Source organism: Chiloscyllium plagiosum, chromosome 33, assembly GCF_004010195.1.
Source record: "Chiloscyllium plagiosum isolate BGI_BamShark_2017 chromosome 33, ASM401019v2, whole genome shotgun sequence".
NCBI classification, from domain to species: domain Eukaryota; kingdom Metazoa; phylum Chordata; class Chondrichthyes; order Orectolobiformes; family Hemiscylliidae; genus Chiloscyllium; species Chiloscyllium plagiosum.
In genome coordinates this window covers 25,865,796-25,885,230 of record NC_057742.1, presented here as the reverse complement: position 1 = coordinate 25,885,230, position 19,435 = coordinate 25,865,796, and the positions used below count along the sequence as shown (strand labels likewise).

General features: G+C 40.5%; 1 protein-coding gene across 8 annotated transcripts in view; it reads left to right on the top strand.

Moving 5' to 3' along the window:
* The window catches only part of ubtf (upstream binding transcription factor), a 73,122-nt gene that overhangs the window by 12,211 nt on the left and 41,476 nt on the right, over positions 1-19,435 (top strand). For all 8 annotated transcript variants that reach the window (XM_043675181.1, XM_043675182.1, XM_043675185.1 and 5 more), the window contains exons 2-4: positions 142-232; positions 11,179-11,351; positions 12,907-12,990. In XM_043675181.1, coding sequence (XP_043531116.1) covers positions 178-232; positions 11,179-11,351; positions 12,907-12,990 — 312 coding nt within the window. In that variant the 5' untranslated portion in view covers positions 142-177. The remainder of the gene's footprint in view (positions 1-141; positions 233-11,178; positions 11,352-12,906; positions 12,991-19,435) is intronic.

Here is a 19,435-nt window from a genome sequence, read left to right as displayed (position 1 = left end):
CCCGAAGGAAGGGGTCGGGGACGGTGTTAGACTCGAGTGGCATGCCGCAGAGAGACATAACTTGTAAGGGGGGTGGGGGCGAGTGCATGTTTACTTCAGCTCAGCTCCTCTGTCTGACCTTGGTCTCATCTGCTCCATCAGGTAGTTGAGTTGAACCTGTGAAGAGTGTGGAGCAGCATGAACGGGGAGACAACCATGTCTGCCACTGTCGAGCTGAGTGATGCAAAAGAAGGTGAGCACACAGGAGTGTATGTTATGATCTGAAGACCCCAGGGAATCTTTATTTTCTCCCAATAAATTCTTAGCTGCATACAAATTAAATGGTACTGATGTCTGCCACTGCCTATTTCATACACAGAATGGTAGTATTTGGACAATTCATGTGAAATTTATCTTTGCACACCAAATCACCAAGTCATCAATAAAGCAATATTCATAAATGTAATGAGCTGAAAGTACCTGTGTATAGCAGCTGCATTTTGTGGCCTTGGCAAAGACTTGATTTGCAATATCAAGTGGAAATATTTACAGAATTGGTCAAAAATGGCATTAACAGCTGTGATCTTTAAATCTAAAATGATGGAAGGAATTTATTAATCATTTTGTATTTAGCTAGGACAATAGGAATTATATCAAGCACTATTTATGTTCCAGATATTTGTTAAATTGGCTGCAGTCCTATTACTAATACTACTAGTAACACTTTGTGCTATGTTATTACATAGTTAAAGCACAAGTGATTCTCTAATGACATACTGGGTGCTGGAAACCTGAAAAAGAAAGAGTGCAAGTTGTCCTGATGAAAGTTTAGAGCTGAAATGGTGACTGTCTTCTCTTTCCCCCAGAAATACCATCTGACCGTAGCACCTGCAGCAATTTATAAAATTACTGCTCATCCAGATGCTAACTGGTTATCCTTACAAGGAACATTTTGAGATTTTGTAAGCCTTTAAACATTTTTGTTGATTTCTGCTTCAAAGATTTTCAAGGGTTCTTTTGGGGGGGGCGGGGTGACCTTTTGGTCAGACCGCCTCCAATTTCATCATTCTCCAAGTTTAATCAGCTTACACCCTATTTCAAAAGGGCCTGTAGTAGTTGGTTCCTAACTGATAAGCATAATTGTTCATATTTTATTTAACAGCTTTTTTCAATATATGAATTGTATTCCAAAATGTGCTACATATTTCATTATAGGCATTTGGGCAAAAAAAATTTACAACATCCCACAATTAGTGCTTGTATCCCAAGTCCTCCTTTCACAAGATAGTACTGTTCAGGTCAAGTAAGGAATAGAATACAAGGAATATGTTACTTCTGGAATGGATAGAGTACAAAGCACATTTTTAGCTATACTTTACATTGACCGATGAGATTGAGAACATTCTGCTTTACTATCCATGAATTAAAAAGCACTTTTTTGCCTATGAGCCTCAAGCCAAGCTCGTGAGGAATCCATATATTAGATATCCTGTTTAGTTGAATCGGACTCCACTTTCTCTATGTTGAGACACATTAGCTTATCTGGATTGAGTTTAGACATAGATTTTCTTAAGCCAAGAGTCATGGGCCATAAATATGTAGGCCATTAACTAATTCAAATCCAGAAGTGTCCCAGCACACTGATTTCTGCTGGGTTGCATTGATTCCAGTGTTCCAATGGTGGCCATGGTATCTTGAAACTATGTTAATTCCAAAGGTAATAATTCCCAATCTTTTTGATCCTGAGGAAGAAAGCAGCAAGCTGGAAGTTTGAGCCTCCAGTAAGAAGACAGGTATTATGAGCTTCTCATGATTTAGTGTTGATCTTGTGCGTCAAGTTCATTTATATCATCCTGATTGCAGCGCAGATGTTTTCTACATAACATCACCATCAACACACCAGTTAAGTGAAAATGAGAGGTGTTAAGTCATGCACAAAATATTAGCTCAGAGTTTGCAGATAAAGTAACAGTAATATTGCTAGTGTTTGGCAAGGCAGCTTCAAACGAAGCATATCAGGCAATTAAATATGGAAGTTGCTGAGTGAATTTTCCTGCTCCTTGTGGAGGCTTCTCCATATTGTATCTTCCCTGTCTTCGAACCACCAAGTGCGTAAAGTCTCCCTACTTGCACACTAAGTATAAATGCTCCCTCTAAACTGCCCGTGTACATGGCTATGTGCTTTTCTGAACTGAAGTGCACAATGAAGAAAACTTCAATTTTTCGAATAATATGGTAAGTCTTGACTGAGCAACCTCTCGCTCTGAAAATTCTACTGATGTGATGTCTCATTTCTTCAGGTTTTAGAAAAGTATAAAACACTTTTATTGTCTTATTCTTTTCTTTGTTCTTTCATTTTGTGCAGGATTTGGTGTTGAATTAAATACTGTAAGTTCCACTTTTGATTCAGGTTGTACGTCTCGGTAAAATTCTCGAATTGTGACTGAGAGATGAAACGTTGCTTGAACTATTCGGTCCAGATTCTGGGCGTGTTTTTTTGGATGTCTGATCAGCGCAAAGTCCACAAAGTGTGTGAACAAGTACAGTGAATGATGCCCACTGGCAAAATCTGAACGATTGTAATGTAAGCTCTCCATTGCTTGTTTTCAGTCATGCTCAGTGCTGTCTCATTTGATATCGCTATGAGGGAATGTTGCAGGTCAGCATACCTTGCTCAATGATCATGTCTAAATGATGATTTGATGGTTTCCACATGTTCCCCAAAGATCCCACAAGTTCCAGCCATGCTGGAGATGTTTGAAATCACACAAGGTAACTTCTTCCTGATATATATACAATGCATCAGTTTTAACTGCACAAAACACAAGGTAGTAGGTAAATTAATGATTTTGAGCATTATGCAAATCGTGCAGATTTCTTCAGAATAGTTGAGGAGAAAGTGAGGGCTGCAGATGCTGGAGATCAGAGCTGAAAATGTGTTGCTGGAAAAGCGCAGCAGGTCAGGCAGCATCCAAGGAGCAGGAGAATCGACGTTTCGGGCATGATTCCTGAAGAAGGGCTCATGCCCGAAACGTTGATTCTCCTGCTCCTTGGATGCTGCCTGACCTGCTGCGCTTTTCCAGCAACACATTTTCAACTCTTCAGAATAGTTACCTACGTTGCAGCAATGTTTGATTGGCCTGGGAATGTCAATAATGACAGGATGAAAATCAAATGTTTTTGAATTAGGATCACGGTGCATTGAATTGCTAAGGTAGTCAAGACAGTTATTGATCTAATAAGTCCAGGACATCATTGCAGGAATTCCATGGTAGTGTCTAGCTATTTTTGGCTACTTCACGAATGATCTTCCCTCTGTGCTAAGGTGATAAGTGGGGAATGTCTGCTGATGATGGTACATGTTCTGCAACATTCAGGTACTGAAGTAGTCCGTAGTCGTCTGCAGCAAAACCTTGATGACGTTCTGGCTTGAGCTGATGAGTGCAAATAACATTCACGTCTCACAAGAATCAGACAATGGCCATCTCCAGCAATAGAGAACCTAACCATAGTTGGAAGACATTCAATGGTTTTGCCATCACCGAATTTCCGCACTATGAGCATCCTGGGGTTACAATTGATCAGAAACTGAAGTGAACTAGCTACATCTGTACTGTAGCGTCAAGACAGACCAGAATTTAAAGTTCTGCAGTGAGTGGTTCCTTTCCTATCTCCCCAGTCTCCGTGCTTCATCTATAAGACGCAAGTCAGGGGATGTGAAGGAGTGCTCCCTACTTGCCTGAATGGGTGCACTTCCAATGACTGGAAGTTTGATGGCGTCCAAGGCCCACTAGACTGACATTCCATCTACCACCTTCAATCATTAACTCCCTTCATCAATGTTTAGTGGCAGCAATGTGTAGCATCTACAGGATGGAGGACATTACTAAAACCTGCAACCTCATAGATGGACAGATTCAGCCAATACATGGGAAGACCACCACCTGAAGTTTCCCATTTAGCCACGTACCATCCTGACTTGAGAATATATCGCTGTTCCTTCAATATTGTTGCATCAAAATCCTACTCCTAGTGGCACTGATCACGACTCAGGAGGGCAGCTCACCTACCAGCTTCTGCAGGGCCATTAGGATGGGCAAGAAATGTTTGTCGAGACAGTGACATCCACATCCCATGAAGAAATTCAAAAGAAATGAAGAATAAGCATGCAAGATAGCACACCGGGTCAGGGATCCATTCCACGGTGTACACCTGGACCATACAAGTTGCAGTGGTTCAAGTGACTGCATACTCCTATCTTCAAAAGGGCAATTAGGGATGGCCATCATTGCTGGGCTTGCCAGTGATGATCATTCTTATGAAAAAGAATCTGTCTCATGCTGCTTTGTCACATGTTAGATAAGACTAAGTTTTAGAGAATGCATGTGGATTGGAAAAAGTGAGGAAGGGAAATACATCAATTATTAGATGTTATGAGCCATCGAGTAATATGTCAGTGGTGGAGCATGGAAGATAGTTCAGGAAAATAAGCAAAGGAGCAGAACAATAATGGGTGAATTTGAGGACCAACTGAGATAAGCCTAACCCATAACTTCAAAGTGCAGAAGACGTTGCAGTGCATTCAGAAAAAGTTTCTTGGATCAACCTTCAGTTGAACAATAAGTATGGAGAAAATTAATCATGGCATTATAACCTTTATGGGAACCAACCGTCACAAAAGACCATGTAACGTAGGGCATTTGGTTCCGATTAACAAAACAACGTTAGCAATGAGCAATAATATCCAGAAATGGTAGATATTAATACAGTTAGGTGCAAACCGGATTCACCATTGTAGTGAATCATGGATAAACAGACTAAAACTGAACTGAAAGTTAAAGACTTGTGTGAATTACTTCTGATGAGATAATTAAGCAATTAAAAATACGTTTTGGAAGCTCAGAAGGGAGTATGATTATCTGGTAATAGAAGAAAATAGTAAACTTTGTGTTTCCAATGGTTGGGCCAGAGTGCTATTACCATACTATCCATGTATTCTACTCCATATTTCAGGGCCTGTTGGTTAGCAGTGATAAAGAATGAGCCATTTTAAGTCTTAACAAGCATGGGTACTTGTCTTAATAACATTATGTACTTTTATTGCATGGCAACAATAGTTACAAATTACATCAGCTAGTTAGATTTTGCACTCTGCCAGTCATGAGCCAGGATAACCCATTGGATGCTATTGTGGTCGAGAGCTTGGGACTCTTTAATTTTCCACCTGAGACTGAAATGACATCAGTCCATGCGAAGCCGAATGCAATCTCCAGCATTGACACTTTCTGAATCATTGCCTTAAACAGGGCTTTTAGAAATTGGTAAAATAATGGAGGTTGGGCCCACTGGGATAAGGCAAGGTATCTGGTGCAAATGGTGATCATGTATCATAACTGATAATTGACATGTTGCATCCTCAGCTATAACGAATAATGCAGATAAATAAAGTTTCTGGTGTAGTGATGTTTCCCCGTCATTTGTGTTGTTGACAGGTGTTTCTGCCTTCAAGAGGGTGAGGGAGCAACTCCTCCAGTTCTGCAGTCACAAATCCATCTCCTCTACTCTGCTAAAGCAGTTTTCTGAGATGTTGATTGTACTTTACTGTGTTTCTATGCTTTATAATTACAGGTGATGTCTTTCATCTCTGACATGTGAAACCTACTGTACAGGTGTAAATAAAAATAGATTGGGGTTTTTCACACCTGACTGAGTCTTGTGGTAAAAATGTCAAAATCTCCTACACTTGGAGTTATACGGGACAGAAACAGACTCTTTGGTCCGATCAGTTGATGCTGACCAAAATCCCGAACTAATCTAGTCCCACCTGCCTGTGCTTGGCCCATATCCCTGCCAATATTTATTATTCATGTACTCATTTAAATACCTTTTTAAAGGTAACTGTACACACATCCATCATTTCTGGCAGTTTGTTCCACGCACAAACCAGTCTGCGTGTTTTTAAAAGAAACATTGCCTCCACCATGTCCTTTCTTAAAACATTTCTCCCCTGGTGGGCGGCACGGTGGCACAGTGGTTAGCACTGCTGCCTCACAGCGCCAGAGACCCGGGTTCAATTCCCGACTCAGGCGACTGACTGTGTGGAGTTTGCACATTCTCCCCGTGTCTGCGTGGGTTTCCTCCGGGTGCTCCAGTTTCCTCCCACAGTCACAAAGATGTGCGGGTCAGGTGAATTGGCTATGCTAAATTGCCCATAGTGTTAGGTTAAAGGGGTAAATGTAGGGGTATGGGTGGGTTGCGCTTCGGTGGGTCGGTGTGGACTTGTTGGGCTGAAGGGCCTGTTTCCACACTGTAAGTAATCTAATCTAATCTTTCCTTAAAAAATATGCCCCGTAGTCTGGGAATCCCTCTGAAAAAGACACCTGCCACTCACCTTGTCTATACCTGTCGTGATTTTATAAACCTTTCTAAGGTCACCCCATAACCTCCAACGGTTCATGGAAATTGCCTCAGTCTTTTCCTGTCTATTTTTATATCTCAAACACTCCATTCTCAGCAACATCCTTAATTTTTTTCTGAACCCTTTCGAACTTAATAATGTCCTTCCTATAACAGGTCGATTAGAACTAGACAGTACTCCAGAAGAAGCCACACCAACATCCTCTATAATCTCAACACTGCATCCCAACTTCTATACTCAAAGGCCTTAGCAATGAAGTCAAGTGTGCCAAATGCTGCCTTATCCACCCTGTCCAAATGTGACGCAAACTTCAAAGAATCTTGTGCCTAACTCCCTAGGTTTGTCTTTTAATTGTATAAGTCTTGCCTTTGCATTTCGGTAAAACTGAAAATGTGTTGCTGGAAAAGCGCAGCAGGTCAGGCAGCATCCAGGGAACAGGAGAATCGACGTTTCGGGCATAAGCCCTTCTTCCCTGGATGCTGCCTGACCTGCTGCGCTTTTCTAGCAACACATTTTCAGCTCTGATCTCCAGCATCTGCAGTCCTCACTTTCTTCCCATTTTGGTAAAACAACCGATACCTCACATTTTCCAAATTAAATGCCATCTGCCACTCCTCAACCCATTGACACAATTGATTAAATTTCTTTGTAATCTGAGGTAACCTTCATTGTCCACGATACCACCAATTTTGGACATATCTCTGTTAACCATGCTTTCTATGTTTTCATCTAAGTAATTTATGTAAATGACAAAAGTGGACCCAGCACTGATTGTTGTGAAACACTGCTGGTCACAGGCCTCCAGTCTGAAAAATTTTATCGCTATCACAGCAAAAAGGACTGTATCATTTAACCTGGTTCAGTCCCTTGGTCCTGCATGCATTAACCATGTAATGTTGATGTGGAGAGGTTTCAGGTTGGAGATGGTTCAGAGGTTTCAAAGAGAGAAATGCACTACAAATTGAACTCTACCTCCTGTGTATTGTGGATGAGAACATGATAGTTTAGTAAAACTGGCACACTGGGCCAGAGATGCATTTGCCCCTCCAGTATTACACAGGGGCAAGAGGTATAAGTGAACCTCAACCATGATCTGTGTGTGTTAGTGACTTGACCGCCTAGAGTGTGGACTAGTGATCTCTGAGAGTTATAGCTTTGAGAACAGCAGTTAAACATTTCTGCCCTGCTGGTAAATAAAGTGAAAAAAAACTGAGTATTGACAGCCATCTCACTTTGAAAGAAACCAGAACAAAGGAATTTCAATCAACTGGAAGGTCAAGATGCTGACTTAACTGCCAACATCAATGCTATCAATAGTATCTATTGTGTGACAACTACTGTATTCAATCTTTGTTGTTCAAACTGATCTATTTTTTTGTTTGGACTTTTCTAATTGTGTTGCTTTAATTCTCATTTTAGTAACTAATAAGTTAATTCTTTTGTTGAGAGAGCCTGGTTAAATTGGTTCCTTTCAAAAAAAATCATTTGACCTGGGAGAAAAGCATTCATGGAGAGGGATTTCTTTGCAAGTTAACCTTGTGACCAACCACAGGGGCAAGTGAATAAAGTAGAAGAGCTAATTCATCTCTCCTCACCTGGGAGCTGCTCAATTTGGCATATTTCATCTGGAGCCATAATAACTTGAACCTCACCTTGAGGTCTGGTAATGGCAGCAGAAACACAGCATTGACGTGCTATATCATTGTTAAGTGAAAGTGCAGCAGCTGCCTGCCTCAAAGATGCCAGTTCCCATGAATTGACAGGATAGGACAATCAAGACCAGTCAATTATTCCTTCACTTGCAGTAGGCACACTAAATTTAAATTCAAATTGACAATCCCTTCTTTTCTTTTCCTCCTCCCCACCCATCCCAATGAACCATCCCCAATCCAACTTTTTATTAAATGCATTTTTAGATGTGTACTAGTGTACACATGGGCACTGACTATCTTTAGGTTACCATCTTTAGGTACACAAACCACAGATTTTTTTCTTAGAGTCAAGCGTACTGTATAAAATAACTTGCTTGACCCACATCTAAATTTTGGATAAATAGATGTTGGTCCATCCTGGGCCCTAATTTTTATTTTCTAATTTGATATAAATGCTTTGAACTCTAGTATCAGGATCACAATCTTGAAATATGCCAACAGATGGTAATAAATAAAATGCTATAGGAAGATTGAGCAGGTTAGCAAAATGGGAGTTAGAGTGTACTTAGGGTGAAGTAGATTTTTTTGTAAAAGAAGCAGTGGATTATTTAACAGAAAAAAGCTGAAAGATCCTGGGTATAAAGTGGGAGGGGAGGGAAATTGAGTATCAGTTGCATAATTAATTGGGTAGGTAGCACATTTTGGGCATTATAATTGAGGCAGTAAATTTTAAAAATGCTTTCGTTCCATAATATGCCCATTCTAGCAAAGTCATTAAAGATCACATCACAGATTTACCCAGATAACATCAGGGATGGGTGAAGCTACATTGACTATTTTCATTGGTGTCCAGAAGACTTAATTAAATTGATAAGCTTTTAATAAGAGATTTGACTAGTGTGAGTAGCAAAATACAGGTTTCCTCTGGTCAAGAAGTCAGTGGATAGTGGCCATTAATTTAATATTACGGGGGGGGGAAAATATGTGAGAAATGAGAGCAAAATAATTCCCTGAAGTAGCCTTTTCGCTTGAAATAACCATCAGATTTATTGACTTTTTCAAGGAAGGTGAAATTGTCATACCACTTTGATCTTTCCAAACATAAAAATAGCCATGACGCTGATCTTAAAAGATCTTGAAGTAAATACATTGTGTACATTGTGCTTGTTTCCTCTGGTGACATCTTCCTCCCTTTTACGTACTTGTCTTGCGTTTGTGCAGTTGTAAAGTAAGTGGGAACAGCAGCAGAGATAAACAACCACAATAAAATATTTTGTAAAGATGAGCTACCTTAAAGCCAGAAAAGACTTGGTTGGTGATCCTAGAATGTTATCCTTTCTTGTCAGCAACTTGCCAAGGTACATAGGAATGTTTTTTTTCTCACAAAAGGAAGAGGTGTGAGCCTAATTTGGATGGTTCTGGATGGGTGGGATTATCAACATTGGGGATTATCAACATTGGGGCTCTTGACTAAATTCAACAGAGAACAAAGCAATGTGTGAACTTTCAAGACTATGCTTATTAGAAGGAAAGTAGGTTTTATGCCATTCTAATTTCCAGGATAACTTGCAAGATGTGGTGGAAAAGGCAATTCCTGCAACTCAAACATTTGCTGCAGTATACTCTAGTAAATATGTATAAAGTTCTAATTAGTTTTGTCTAACCACTTCCTAATGTATTGAATGTTCCCATTTTCACACTTCCCTCAAAGTGTCTACTCGGGTTATGTTTGACAGAGTTTGTTCTTAAGAACTGTTTTCTTCATCAGTTACAGGTCTGATTTAGGTTCACAAAAATTCCATTTAGAAAAGTTACAGTAGAAAGTAGGTGCAGTATTTTGAGAAGAGGCCTTAATGAAACAAAACATTAAACTTGTATTTGAAAAATAAAATGTTTGTAGAAATCTCAGTTGAAATTTTATTTATTTTGGATACTTTTCCCAGAGCATTACATTTTTGATAGAGATTGTGCAAAGAAATCACTATGTTTGAAAACCTGAGGAGTATTTTTCATGGTTTGATTTTTCTTTTGACTTCAACTCTTGCTATTGCCCAGTGCTCCGACTGAAGCATGCGGGGCTGAGGTATTATTAGCTTGACTAAGATGGAAAGACTTGCCACAGAATGGTGCTTGACATTGGCACCTTTTCCCTATTAAGTTCTTCACAATTTCAAGTAAGTTGGATCTGACTGGGTTACATTAATTCTCTTTTTAAACCTGTTAACAAATATTTTTCAAATTCATTGTAAGTTTGGGCGGCACGGTGGCTCAGTGGTTAGCACTGCTGCCTCACAGTGCCAGGTACCCGGGTTCAATTCCCGCCTCAGGCAACTGTGTGGAGTTTGCACATTCTCCCCGTGTCTGTGTGGGTTTCCTCCGGGTACTCCGGTTTTATCCCAAAGATGTGCAGGTTTGGTGAATTGGCTGTGCTAAATTGCCCGTAGTGTTAGGTGCAGGGTAAATGTAGGGGAATGGGTCTGGCTGGGTTGCTCTTCGGAGGGTCGGTGTGGACTTGTTGGGCTGAAGGGCCTGTTTCCACACTGTAGCTAATTTAATCTTTGCAATGTGGTTTTCTTGATTCTCGTAAGACTTGTCAAACTGAGCCACTGGTGACTGAGATTTATGATTTTTCTTGCATTTGTGAATGACAGACACAGTTAAGTCACATTTGCTGCAGGGTTACATTGACCCACCAAGCCAAGGGTTTCTCTTTAATATGTGTAAAAGACAAATTAAACAATTTGGGCTTTTGATCATGATCTGTTTGGTATCCATCTAACTGTCATCACATTACAGCGTAAAAATGATCTTTTGCATGATATTTTAGATAAATGGAAGCTATCCATCCAAATGGGTTTGGTGCTGATGAGTTCATCTTGGGGATCTTTGCTAATTCAAATTTTGGAGGGAACTACATTGTTGTTGAGCTTCAGTAGCATTTAACAACAACCATTTATTAACATTTTAAATTCAGTGCATCTGGCTTTTCTACCTACTATCTTTTATTCAATTTAAAGCTGTATTGTTCAGTCTCTTTGACGGGTGTCATTTGTTTAATTTAAAGGTATTTCTGAAATTGCGACATTAATGTTCATCCCAGTGCAGCTGATTTCTTTCGTTGTTCCACAGATTGGCCAAAAGAGGACATCCTTGGCCTATTGGATAGCATGAGGAGCATTGTCCCTTCTAACGATGTGATGAAATTCAAAACAACAGAGTCTCACATGGATTGGAATAAGGTGACTTTTGCCCATTACACAGCAGAGATGTGCAAACAGAAGTGGACAGAAATCTCACATGAAGTAAGCACGAATGTCGTTAGTGTTTATAGCTAAGAGTATGACTTTCCTTTTAAACTACTCAGTATTCCAAACAACTGTACTTCAGCCTTCGACATGTTGAATTTTAGTTCAATTATTTGCAATCCGTTGTCTGAATAGAGCCCACGTGACAGTTCATCAGGAATGTAAATCCTCAGAACTTTTCAGCATTGTTTGGGGTGACAGTTTGATTTATTGCTCAATGAGTTGGGAGATTTTTTTTCTTGGTGTTCCCTTCGGTGAATGTCAGGAAACTCTGCCATACCTGAGGTTTATTTTCTGCCCAAATTTGGGGTGTGGAAGTTCGGAAATTGAACAATATATTTCCAGCACCTGTCAGAAAAGTAGAAATAGCAAGTTTAGAGATCCTTTGGTCCAGTTAATAGATCATCCATTGGTTGCCATTTATCTTCATTTCCAAATGATTAAAGTTCGTTTACAAGTTATTAGAAACAAGATCTCAGAATAAGCAGGTAGAAATATGGCTGAAAAGGACATGATTGCTAATATTTAGTGAGCACCAATAAGATCAGATTACAACTAGTGTTCAATAAAATCAGAACAGTCTAATGGATGGTTTGAACAATAGGTTTTTAAGATTTGATATTAGCAAATGAATGGCAGAAGCTATTCAGTAGAGATAAGAATGGTGCTGCGCATGTAGGATTGGGAAATTCCAGATGCAGCTTTACCAGGCAGTGAAAGTCATTTAATGGAGCTAATGTAGCAAACAATGCACCAGAAGTGAGATGGATATAAGTAAAGTAAATTAGACTTTCGGGATGGTTCTTCTTGGGTCATGGAATACAAAATTAATACTATGCTCGGACATAGCCGATGCACAAGACATTCAGTTTTAGTAAGGAAAAGATATTCTGAACACCTTGGGAGATTATACCAACTCTTAATTATGAAGATGTACTCCAATAACTGGGTGATTTTAGTTTGGAAATAAGGTATTGGAGGGGGGATATGTTTAGGTGGTGTTTAAGTATGTCTCTGTCACCCTGCCATCATTGTCACAATGATATCTATAAAATCCATACGCAGAATTAGGTTAGATGGATATAGACTTAGAGACTCATTGCACTTGTTAATAGTGCAGTGAAAGTAGTACTTTGGGACATTCCCTTATTACAGTACTAAAGTATTATAGATAATTCAGGTTGGCTGACTTTACTTTAGAAGGGGAGTTTTTCATGAAAAACTTATTATTTTCCCTAATATGTGGGACACTGAAATTGCACTGCCTATTAGATTGGATGACTTTGGACTTCACTATATTATTTCCCCTTTTTGATCTTGTTGAACTGAGTCCCTCTGGCATCCTCCCAATAACCTCTGAGATGCTGTTTCAGGATGAGCACTTGTATGTGAATGGCTGGGTGGAAATCACATGGCTAATGTGTCTAATGGGTTGTTAACTCTTCAGTGGATAAGTGACCAATGTCGTCTTGTATTTTTTGAGTATGGAACTTGAAAATGGCTGCTTTTTTTCCTGGAATTTTTAAACTTCGTTATTCAACTTGTGTTTTAGGTGAGAAAGTTCCGTACTTTATCAGAACTCATTATAGATGCGCAAGAACATGTGAAGAATCCTTATAAAGGGAAAAAACTCAAGGTGAGCGTTTGACCTGCAGAAACAAGCCTGAACGTTTATCATTATTTCTTGTTGCAAAAAGAAAATGTGATCATAAAACGACATTTTAAAATTTATTTTTATCCATAATATTTTGGAAGCAGGTGAAACATTCACTGTCAAGTGGCACAGTGGCTGGGTGGTTAGCACTTCTTCCTCACAGCACCAGGGACCCGGGTTCAATTCCAGCCTGTGGTGACTATTTGGAGTTTGCACATTTTCCTGGCGTCTGCGTGGGTTTCCTCTGGATGCTCCGGTTTCCTCCCACAGCGCAAAGATGTGCAGGCTAGGTGAATTGGCCATAGTTTTCAGGGATGTGTAGGTTAGGTGCATTAATCAGGGGTAAATGTAGTGTGAAAGAGTAGGGGAACTGGTTCAGAGGATCAGTGTGGACTTGTTGGGCCGAAGGGCTTGTTTCCACACTCTAGGAATTATGTGATTCTAAGTAATTAGTATTGCAGCCACTAATTCCAAACAATTCCTGAGGTTTTGCACTGAGCAGTTCACCCTGATTAAAACTGCAGTCTTGTAACAATATATTTGGATATTGTAATTTGATACATTTCCACGACTAGTAGCCTGACCTTTTGAACTTTCATTTGACTTACTGTGTACTTGTAGAAGCTACTAATTAGGAGCATTGGAAGAACTGGCTTCTGGATCATTATGGGTGGGGTTAGGAGCGTATTGAGTAAATAGAAGCATTGGTGATGCACCTTGAGTCCTCCAATTTGTTTCCAGAATCTTGTTTGTTTCTGGAAATCTGCCAAGGTAAAGTACACTCAATTTTCTTAAGAAAACCTGAAAAAATAAAGGAATCAAATCATGACTCAAACTTAATGGAAGCACCTGAAAAAATTGCATTTTCTTAGCATTTATAATTGCGGATAATTAACTGCTTTTCATGTTGCAGAAGGGCTTATCATCTCATTGCGAATTTCTTGTATTGTGTTGGGGATAGAAAACTCAGCTGGAAAAAATTTTCATGCACCTTCTTTGGGCATGTTTGCAGTTCAGATGATGTCTTTTTTTCTCCTCAGACCTGAAAAAGGATGGGTTAATGTGGAAGTGGTGAAGACATTCCACTTGTTTTGTGTCAGAAGTGATTTAAATTGATTTGCATACACTTTCGTGAAACCTTATATGTGAAGCTACTACCTTCAGCTGCTTCATCAATGACACTATCTTTACCATATAGTCAGAAATGTGCAGTCATCAGCGAACATTCCCAATGTTTATGGTTTCCAACTCCTCAGGTACTGAAGTAGTCCATGTCTAAAGGTGGCAAGATCTGAAAAATATTCCGGCTTGGGCTGACAAGTAACAAGCAACATTCATGCCATACAAATGTCAGGCAATGACTGTCTCCAATAAGAAATAATCAGATTCCACATGTAGGCAGTGCGGTCGCTCAGTGGTTAGCACTGCTCCCTGGCAGCACCAGTGACCGGGTTCAATTCCAGCCTCTGGTGATTATCTGTGTGGGGTTTGCACATTCTCCCCGTGTCCGCGTGGGTTTCCTGTGGTTTCTCCGGTTTCCTCCCACAATCCAAAGCTGTGTACGTTAGGTGAATTGGCTAAGCTAAATTGTCCGTGATGTTCAGGGATGTGTAGGTTAGTTGCATTAATCAAGGGTAAATGTAGGGGAATGAGTCTGGGTGGGTTACCCTTCGAAGGGTTGGTGTGGACTTGTTAGGCCGAAGGGCCTGTTTCCACACTGTAGGGCTTCTATCTATTCTACATGACATCCCCATTACTAATAACCTGGGGATCACTGACCAGAAATTGAACGGGACTTGCCATATAAATAGTGACTACAAGAGTAGGCCAGAGGCTAGGAATACTGCACTGAGCAAGTCGCCACCACACTCCACGAAGCCTATTCATGTTTACAAGACGCAAGTTGGCAATGTGATAGAGTATTTCCCATTTCCTTGGGTGGATGCAGCTCCAACAATGCTCAGAAACCTTAATACCATCTAGTACAAAGCAGTCCGCTTGATTGGCACCGCATCTACTCCCTCCACCACTGTTGCTCAGTAGCAACCGTGTGTACTACTGACAAAATGCACTGACAAAATTCATAAAAGATCCTTGGATAGCACCTTACAAACCCTAAGGCACTACAAGTTAGAAAGAATGAGAGCAACAGATACATGGGAGCACCACAATTTGCAAGTTCCCCCACGCCACTCTCAATCCTGATTTGGAAACATGTCACTTCTTCAGTGTCGCTGGGTCAAAATCCTGGAATTCCGTCCATACTGGCGTCATGGGTCTACAGTCAGCAAATGGACTGCAGCAGTTCAAGAAGGCAGCTCACTACAACCTTCTCTTGGGCAATGAGGGATGGAAAATAAATGCTGACCCAGACAGCAATGCTCACATCCCATGAGTGAATTTTAAAAACATCTGTTCTGTGTGCTCATTGTGTCATGTTTCACAGAATTTTGAAGAATGCTTAGAGCAGTTGAATTAGTTTATACTATAGTATAATATATCTGTGTAATTAAATCTATTGCCTTATTCCCTTCTGAACCTTGGATTGGAGGTATTGGTTTTTTGGCTTTACAGATACCATATCAAGATCTATGGATCAACTGCAGATGCTATTAAGTAAGAATTTCGCATTCTGTAACAATATATATTTATCTCCTGCTGAAATTTGTCACTCTCCTACTCTGTCAGGCAGTTTGCTTGGAGCAATCAAGCTGTCCCATTCAAATGCAAACACACTTTGCAATTGTTTCAGATACATGTACCAAAACTTGCGAGTGGAACAGAAAGCTTCTTAAAATCTACCTTTCTCGAGTGCTATTTTAGCCTGAAGAGGAGGTTTGCTTTCGGGCCTTTTGGAGGAAGGTTCTTGGTAATAGTTAGGGGACACATGTTTGTAGGTATACGCTGCTAGTGCCATCAGAGATTAACTCTTTTTGTAAAACAAAATGTTTCCTCACTGCCATTAGTCACTTGCATTCGTATTATTATGTGAATTCAAGACTACAAGAGGTCTACTGTTGTGCTCTGCATTTGAAGCAATCAGTGACTAAAGTAATCTAAAAGTAAGAGCTGTCTGCTCCTAGTACATAATACTATTTTAATTTTAATTGGGTATATGTTACTTCCCTTTCATCATTACTAGGTCAAAATGCTGAACTTTCTAATATACCACTGTGGATTTCAGTGGTTCAAGGAGCTAGTGGTAGGGCATTTGGGGGTGGGCAATAAATGCTGCTTGCCAGCAGTCCCTTGATTAAAAGAAGTATGATATGGTTATCACTATTTTAGATTTGTGAACTGGGGTTTCTTTCACCAGTTAGTCCTTTAAGCATTGCTGGTGCCCCCCTAAATCCTAGTGTGCCTTGGACAGCACCTTACAAACCCACAGGCACTAACATCTAGAAAGGATGAGGGCAACGGATACATGGGGACACCACTATTTGCAAGTTCCCCACCACACCAATCTCAGTCCTGACATGGAAACGTTTCACTGTTCCTTCAGTGTCGCTGGGTCAAAACCCTGGAATTCCCTCCATAATGGATTTAATGACAGCACATGGACCCCAGCATTTCTGTGTCAAGATAAATGCTAAGAACCTCCACAGGCTATTTGGCCCAACAAGTCCACACTGACCCTCTGAAGAGTATCCCACCCAGACCCATTCCCCTACCTTATTACTCTACATTTACCCCCAACTAGTGCACCTCCCATTCCTGAACACCGCGGGCAATTTAGCATAGCAATTCACCTAACCTGCATATCTTTGGATTGTGGGAGGAAACTGGAGCACCCGGAGGAAACCCACTCAGACGTGGGGAGAATGTGCAAACTCCACACAGACCGAGGGTGGAATCAAACCCGGGTCCCTGGCACTGTGAGACAGCCATGCAAACCACCGTGCCACTTGAATTATGGAGCCCTTACTCTATAGGCAAGCCTCTAGAAGTGACTTGTGGATTGCCAACAGGTCTGTCATCTGAAATTCTGTCAAATAAAAACCATAAACTCTTGAAAGAATTAATGTTATTTGTATATCAGGCAAGCTGTATAGCATGATATACATATTTCTGTAGTAGGTTTTTAAATAATTTTGCTTTGTAAGCATAAATTTTAAAATGGAAGCCCATTTCGTGTTTTGTGGTATTGATTTACTGAAATCTAGCTCAGCTACATGGAGGCTTACTCTAATTTTTTTTTTAGAAAGCTGTAAAGATAGTTTGTCACTGAGCTGAACGAATGATGGGATTGTATGCGCACTCAACGGAGTGAAATTGTAACATTCATATTCAGCTATTATTCTTGTAGTTTTATCTCTGGTTGTCAGGCTACAAATTTGTAATGATACAATCAATAATCTGGAAATGACCCACTCACAAATGAGATCAGTGACATTAGATGTCTGGCGTACTGAGGCTAGATGTAAATTATAACGTTTTATTACCTTGAAAAGCATTGGGATTCAAATCGATCTACTTAAGATAATTGGACAAATGTTTTTGTGTAAGAATCTCCAAACTGCAACAGAGGACCTGATACTGATCTAAGCTGTCCAGTTGCAGTCTTGAGTACCTCAGTGGCCAAATGGTGATGAGAACGAGTTTAGCATAATGTTCTGTGTAAAGTAACAGCTGTGGCTACTATATTGTATTAATTTATTCAGGGGATTTAAATGGTGCTAGCTGTCCCATTGTTTATTTCCCATCCTTAATTGTTCTTGGAAAGGTGGTGGTGAGCTGGGCTTTAGGCCGACTGCAATATATTTCATCTCTGAACTCCTGCAGCGATACCTTGATGATAAGTGACATCCAATAACCACAACCATTTTGTTTTGTGCCAGCTAATGCTCCCAACTAACACACTATTTTCCCTCAATTCCTGTTGTCTCAAGTTTTGCCAGTGCTGTTCGACGCCACACTCCGACAAATGTGTTTCCTCATTCTGGAATTCACCTCTTTTGTGCATTAAGAGCTAAGGCTGTAATGAGGTCACGAGATGACTAGCCACAGGGAACCCAACTGAGCAGCCACAAGCAGGTTATTTGGTAGCATTGTTGATGATCCCTTCCTTCACTTGCTGTTTTAAAAGTAGATTGATGGAGCATTGATTGGCTAGGTTGGACTTTTGTCTTGCTTTTTTGTGTACAGGACACAGGCAATTCTCTCCAGACTGGATAGATGCCTGTGTTGCAGCTTTACTGGTACTCAATGGCTAGGGGTGTCCCCAGTCCTGGAATATGAGTCTCAAGTGCTATTGACGGAATATTGTCATGGTCTGTAGTCTTTCAATGTTTAGTGCCTTAACAGCCATTTTCTTTTAACAATGTGGAGTGAATTGAAATTGGCTGAAGATTGACCTCTGAAATAGTGGGGAATCTGGAGAAGGCCAAAGTGGATTGCTTGACACTTTTCTGGCTGAAGACTATTGTAAATTCTTCAGCCTTTTCTGATGTACTGGGCTCCCCTGATGTTTAGGTTAAGGATTTTGTAGAGCCTTCTCCAGTAATAGTCCACCACAGTTCACAACTAATTGTGGCACAACTGCAGAACTTAAGTTGGTTGTGGAACTGTTTGGTTCTCTCTGTCACTTGCTGCTTATCATATTGGTATGCCAGTAGTCCTGTGTTGTAACTTTGCCAGGTTGGTCCTCTGGTTTTAAGGGTGCCTGGTGCTGCTCCCAGTGGCATGTACCTCTGCACTCTTCCTTGGACCAGGGTTGATATGAGTTTGCAGAACGTGGTAGAGTGCAATTCTGCTGATGTCCAGGCTTGAGTCACTAGATCTGTTTGAAGTCTCTCCATTTTGCACAGCAGTAGTTCCACAGCATGAGGATGGGTAACTTCAATGTAAAAACAGAACTTTGTCTTCAGAGGAACTGTGGGATGGTCACTTTGACCAATAATCTCTTGGTCAGATGCACCTGCGGCAGGTAGGTTGATGAGAATGAGAGCAATCATGTTTCGCCAACCATGACAGACTCAGTCTAACAGCTCTGCCCTTTAGGCTGGTGTTGCCTCCTCCCCAGCCTACATCTATGACTCTTCTGATGTCCTCCACCACTTTAAAAGTTGCCTATGTCATGTCCACAAATTCCATCTTTTTACCATGGATGTCCAATCTCTATATCTCTTGATGCCTGCCACAGTGACCAGGGAGGGCTGTCCTCTTCATTGGGTGGAGATCTGTTTCCATTGACCACTCTCTCCTGCTTTTCTGAGCTTGCTCTCTTATTGAACCATTTCTCTTTGAATTCACCTTACTTCGTGCAAGTGTTCTTGTGGGTGCCCTTATGAGTCCTAGCTATACCTGTCTTTTAATGGGCTATGTGGAACATCTAGTTCTATTTGGTCCTCTTCTCTCAGTTCTTGCTCTTCGGCACATTCCTGACTGCATCACTGTCATATTCTGAACTTGCCTTGAATTGGAAAAT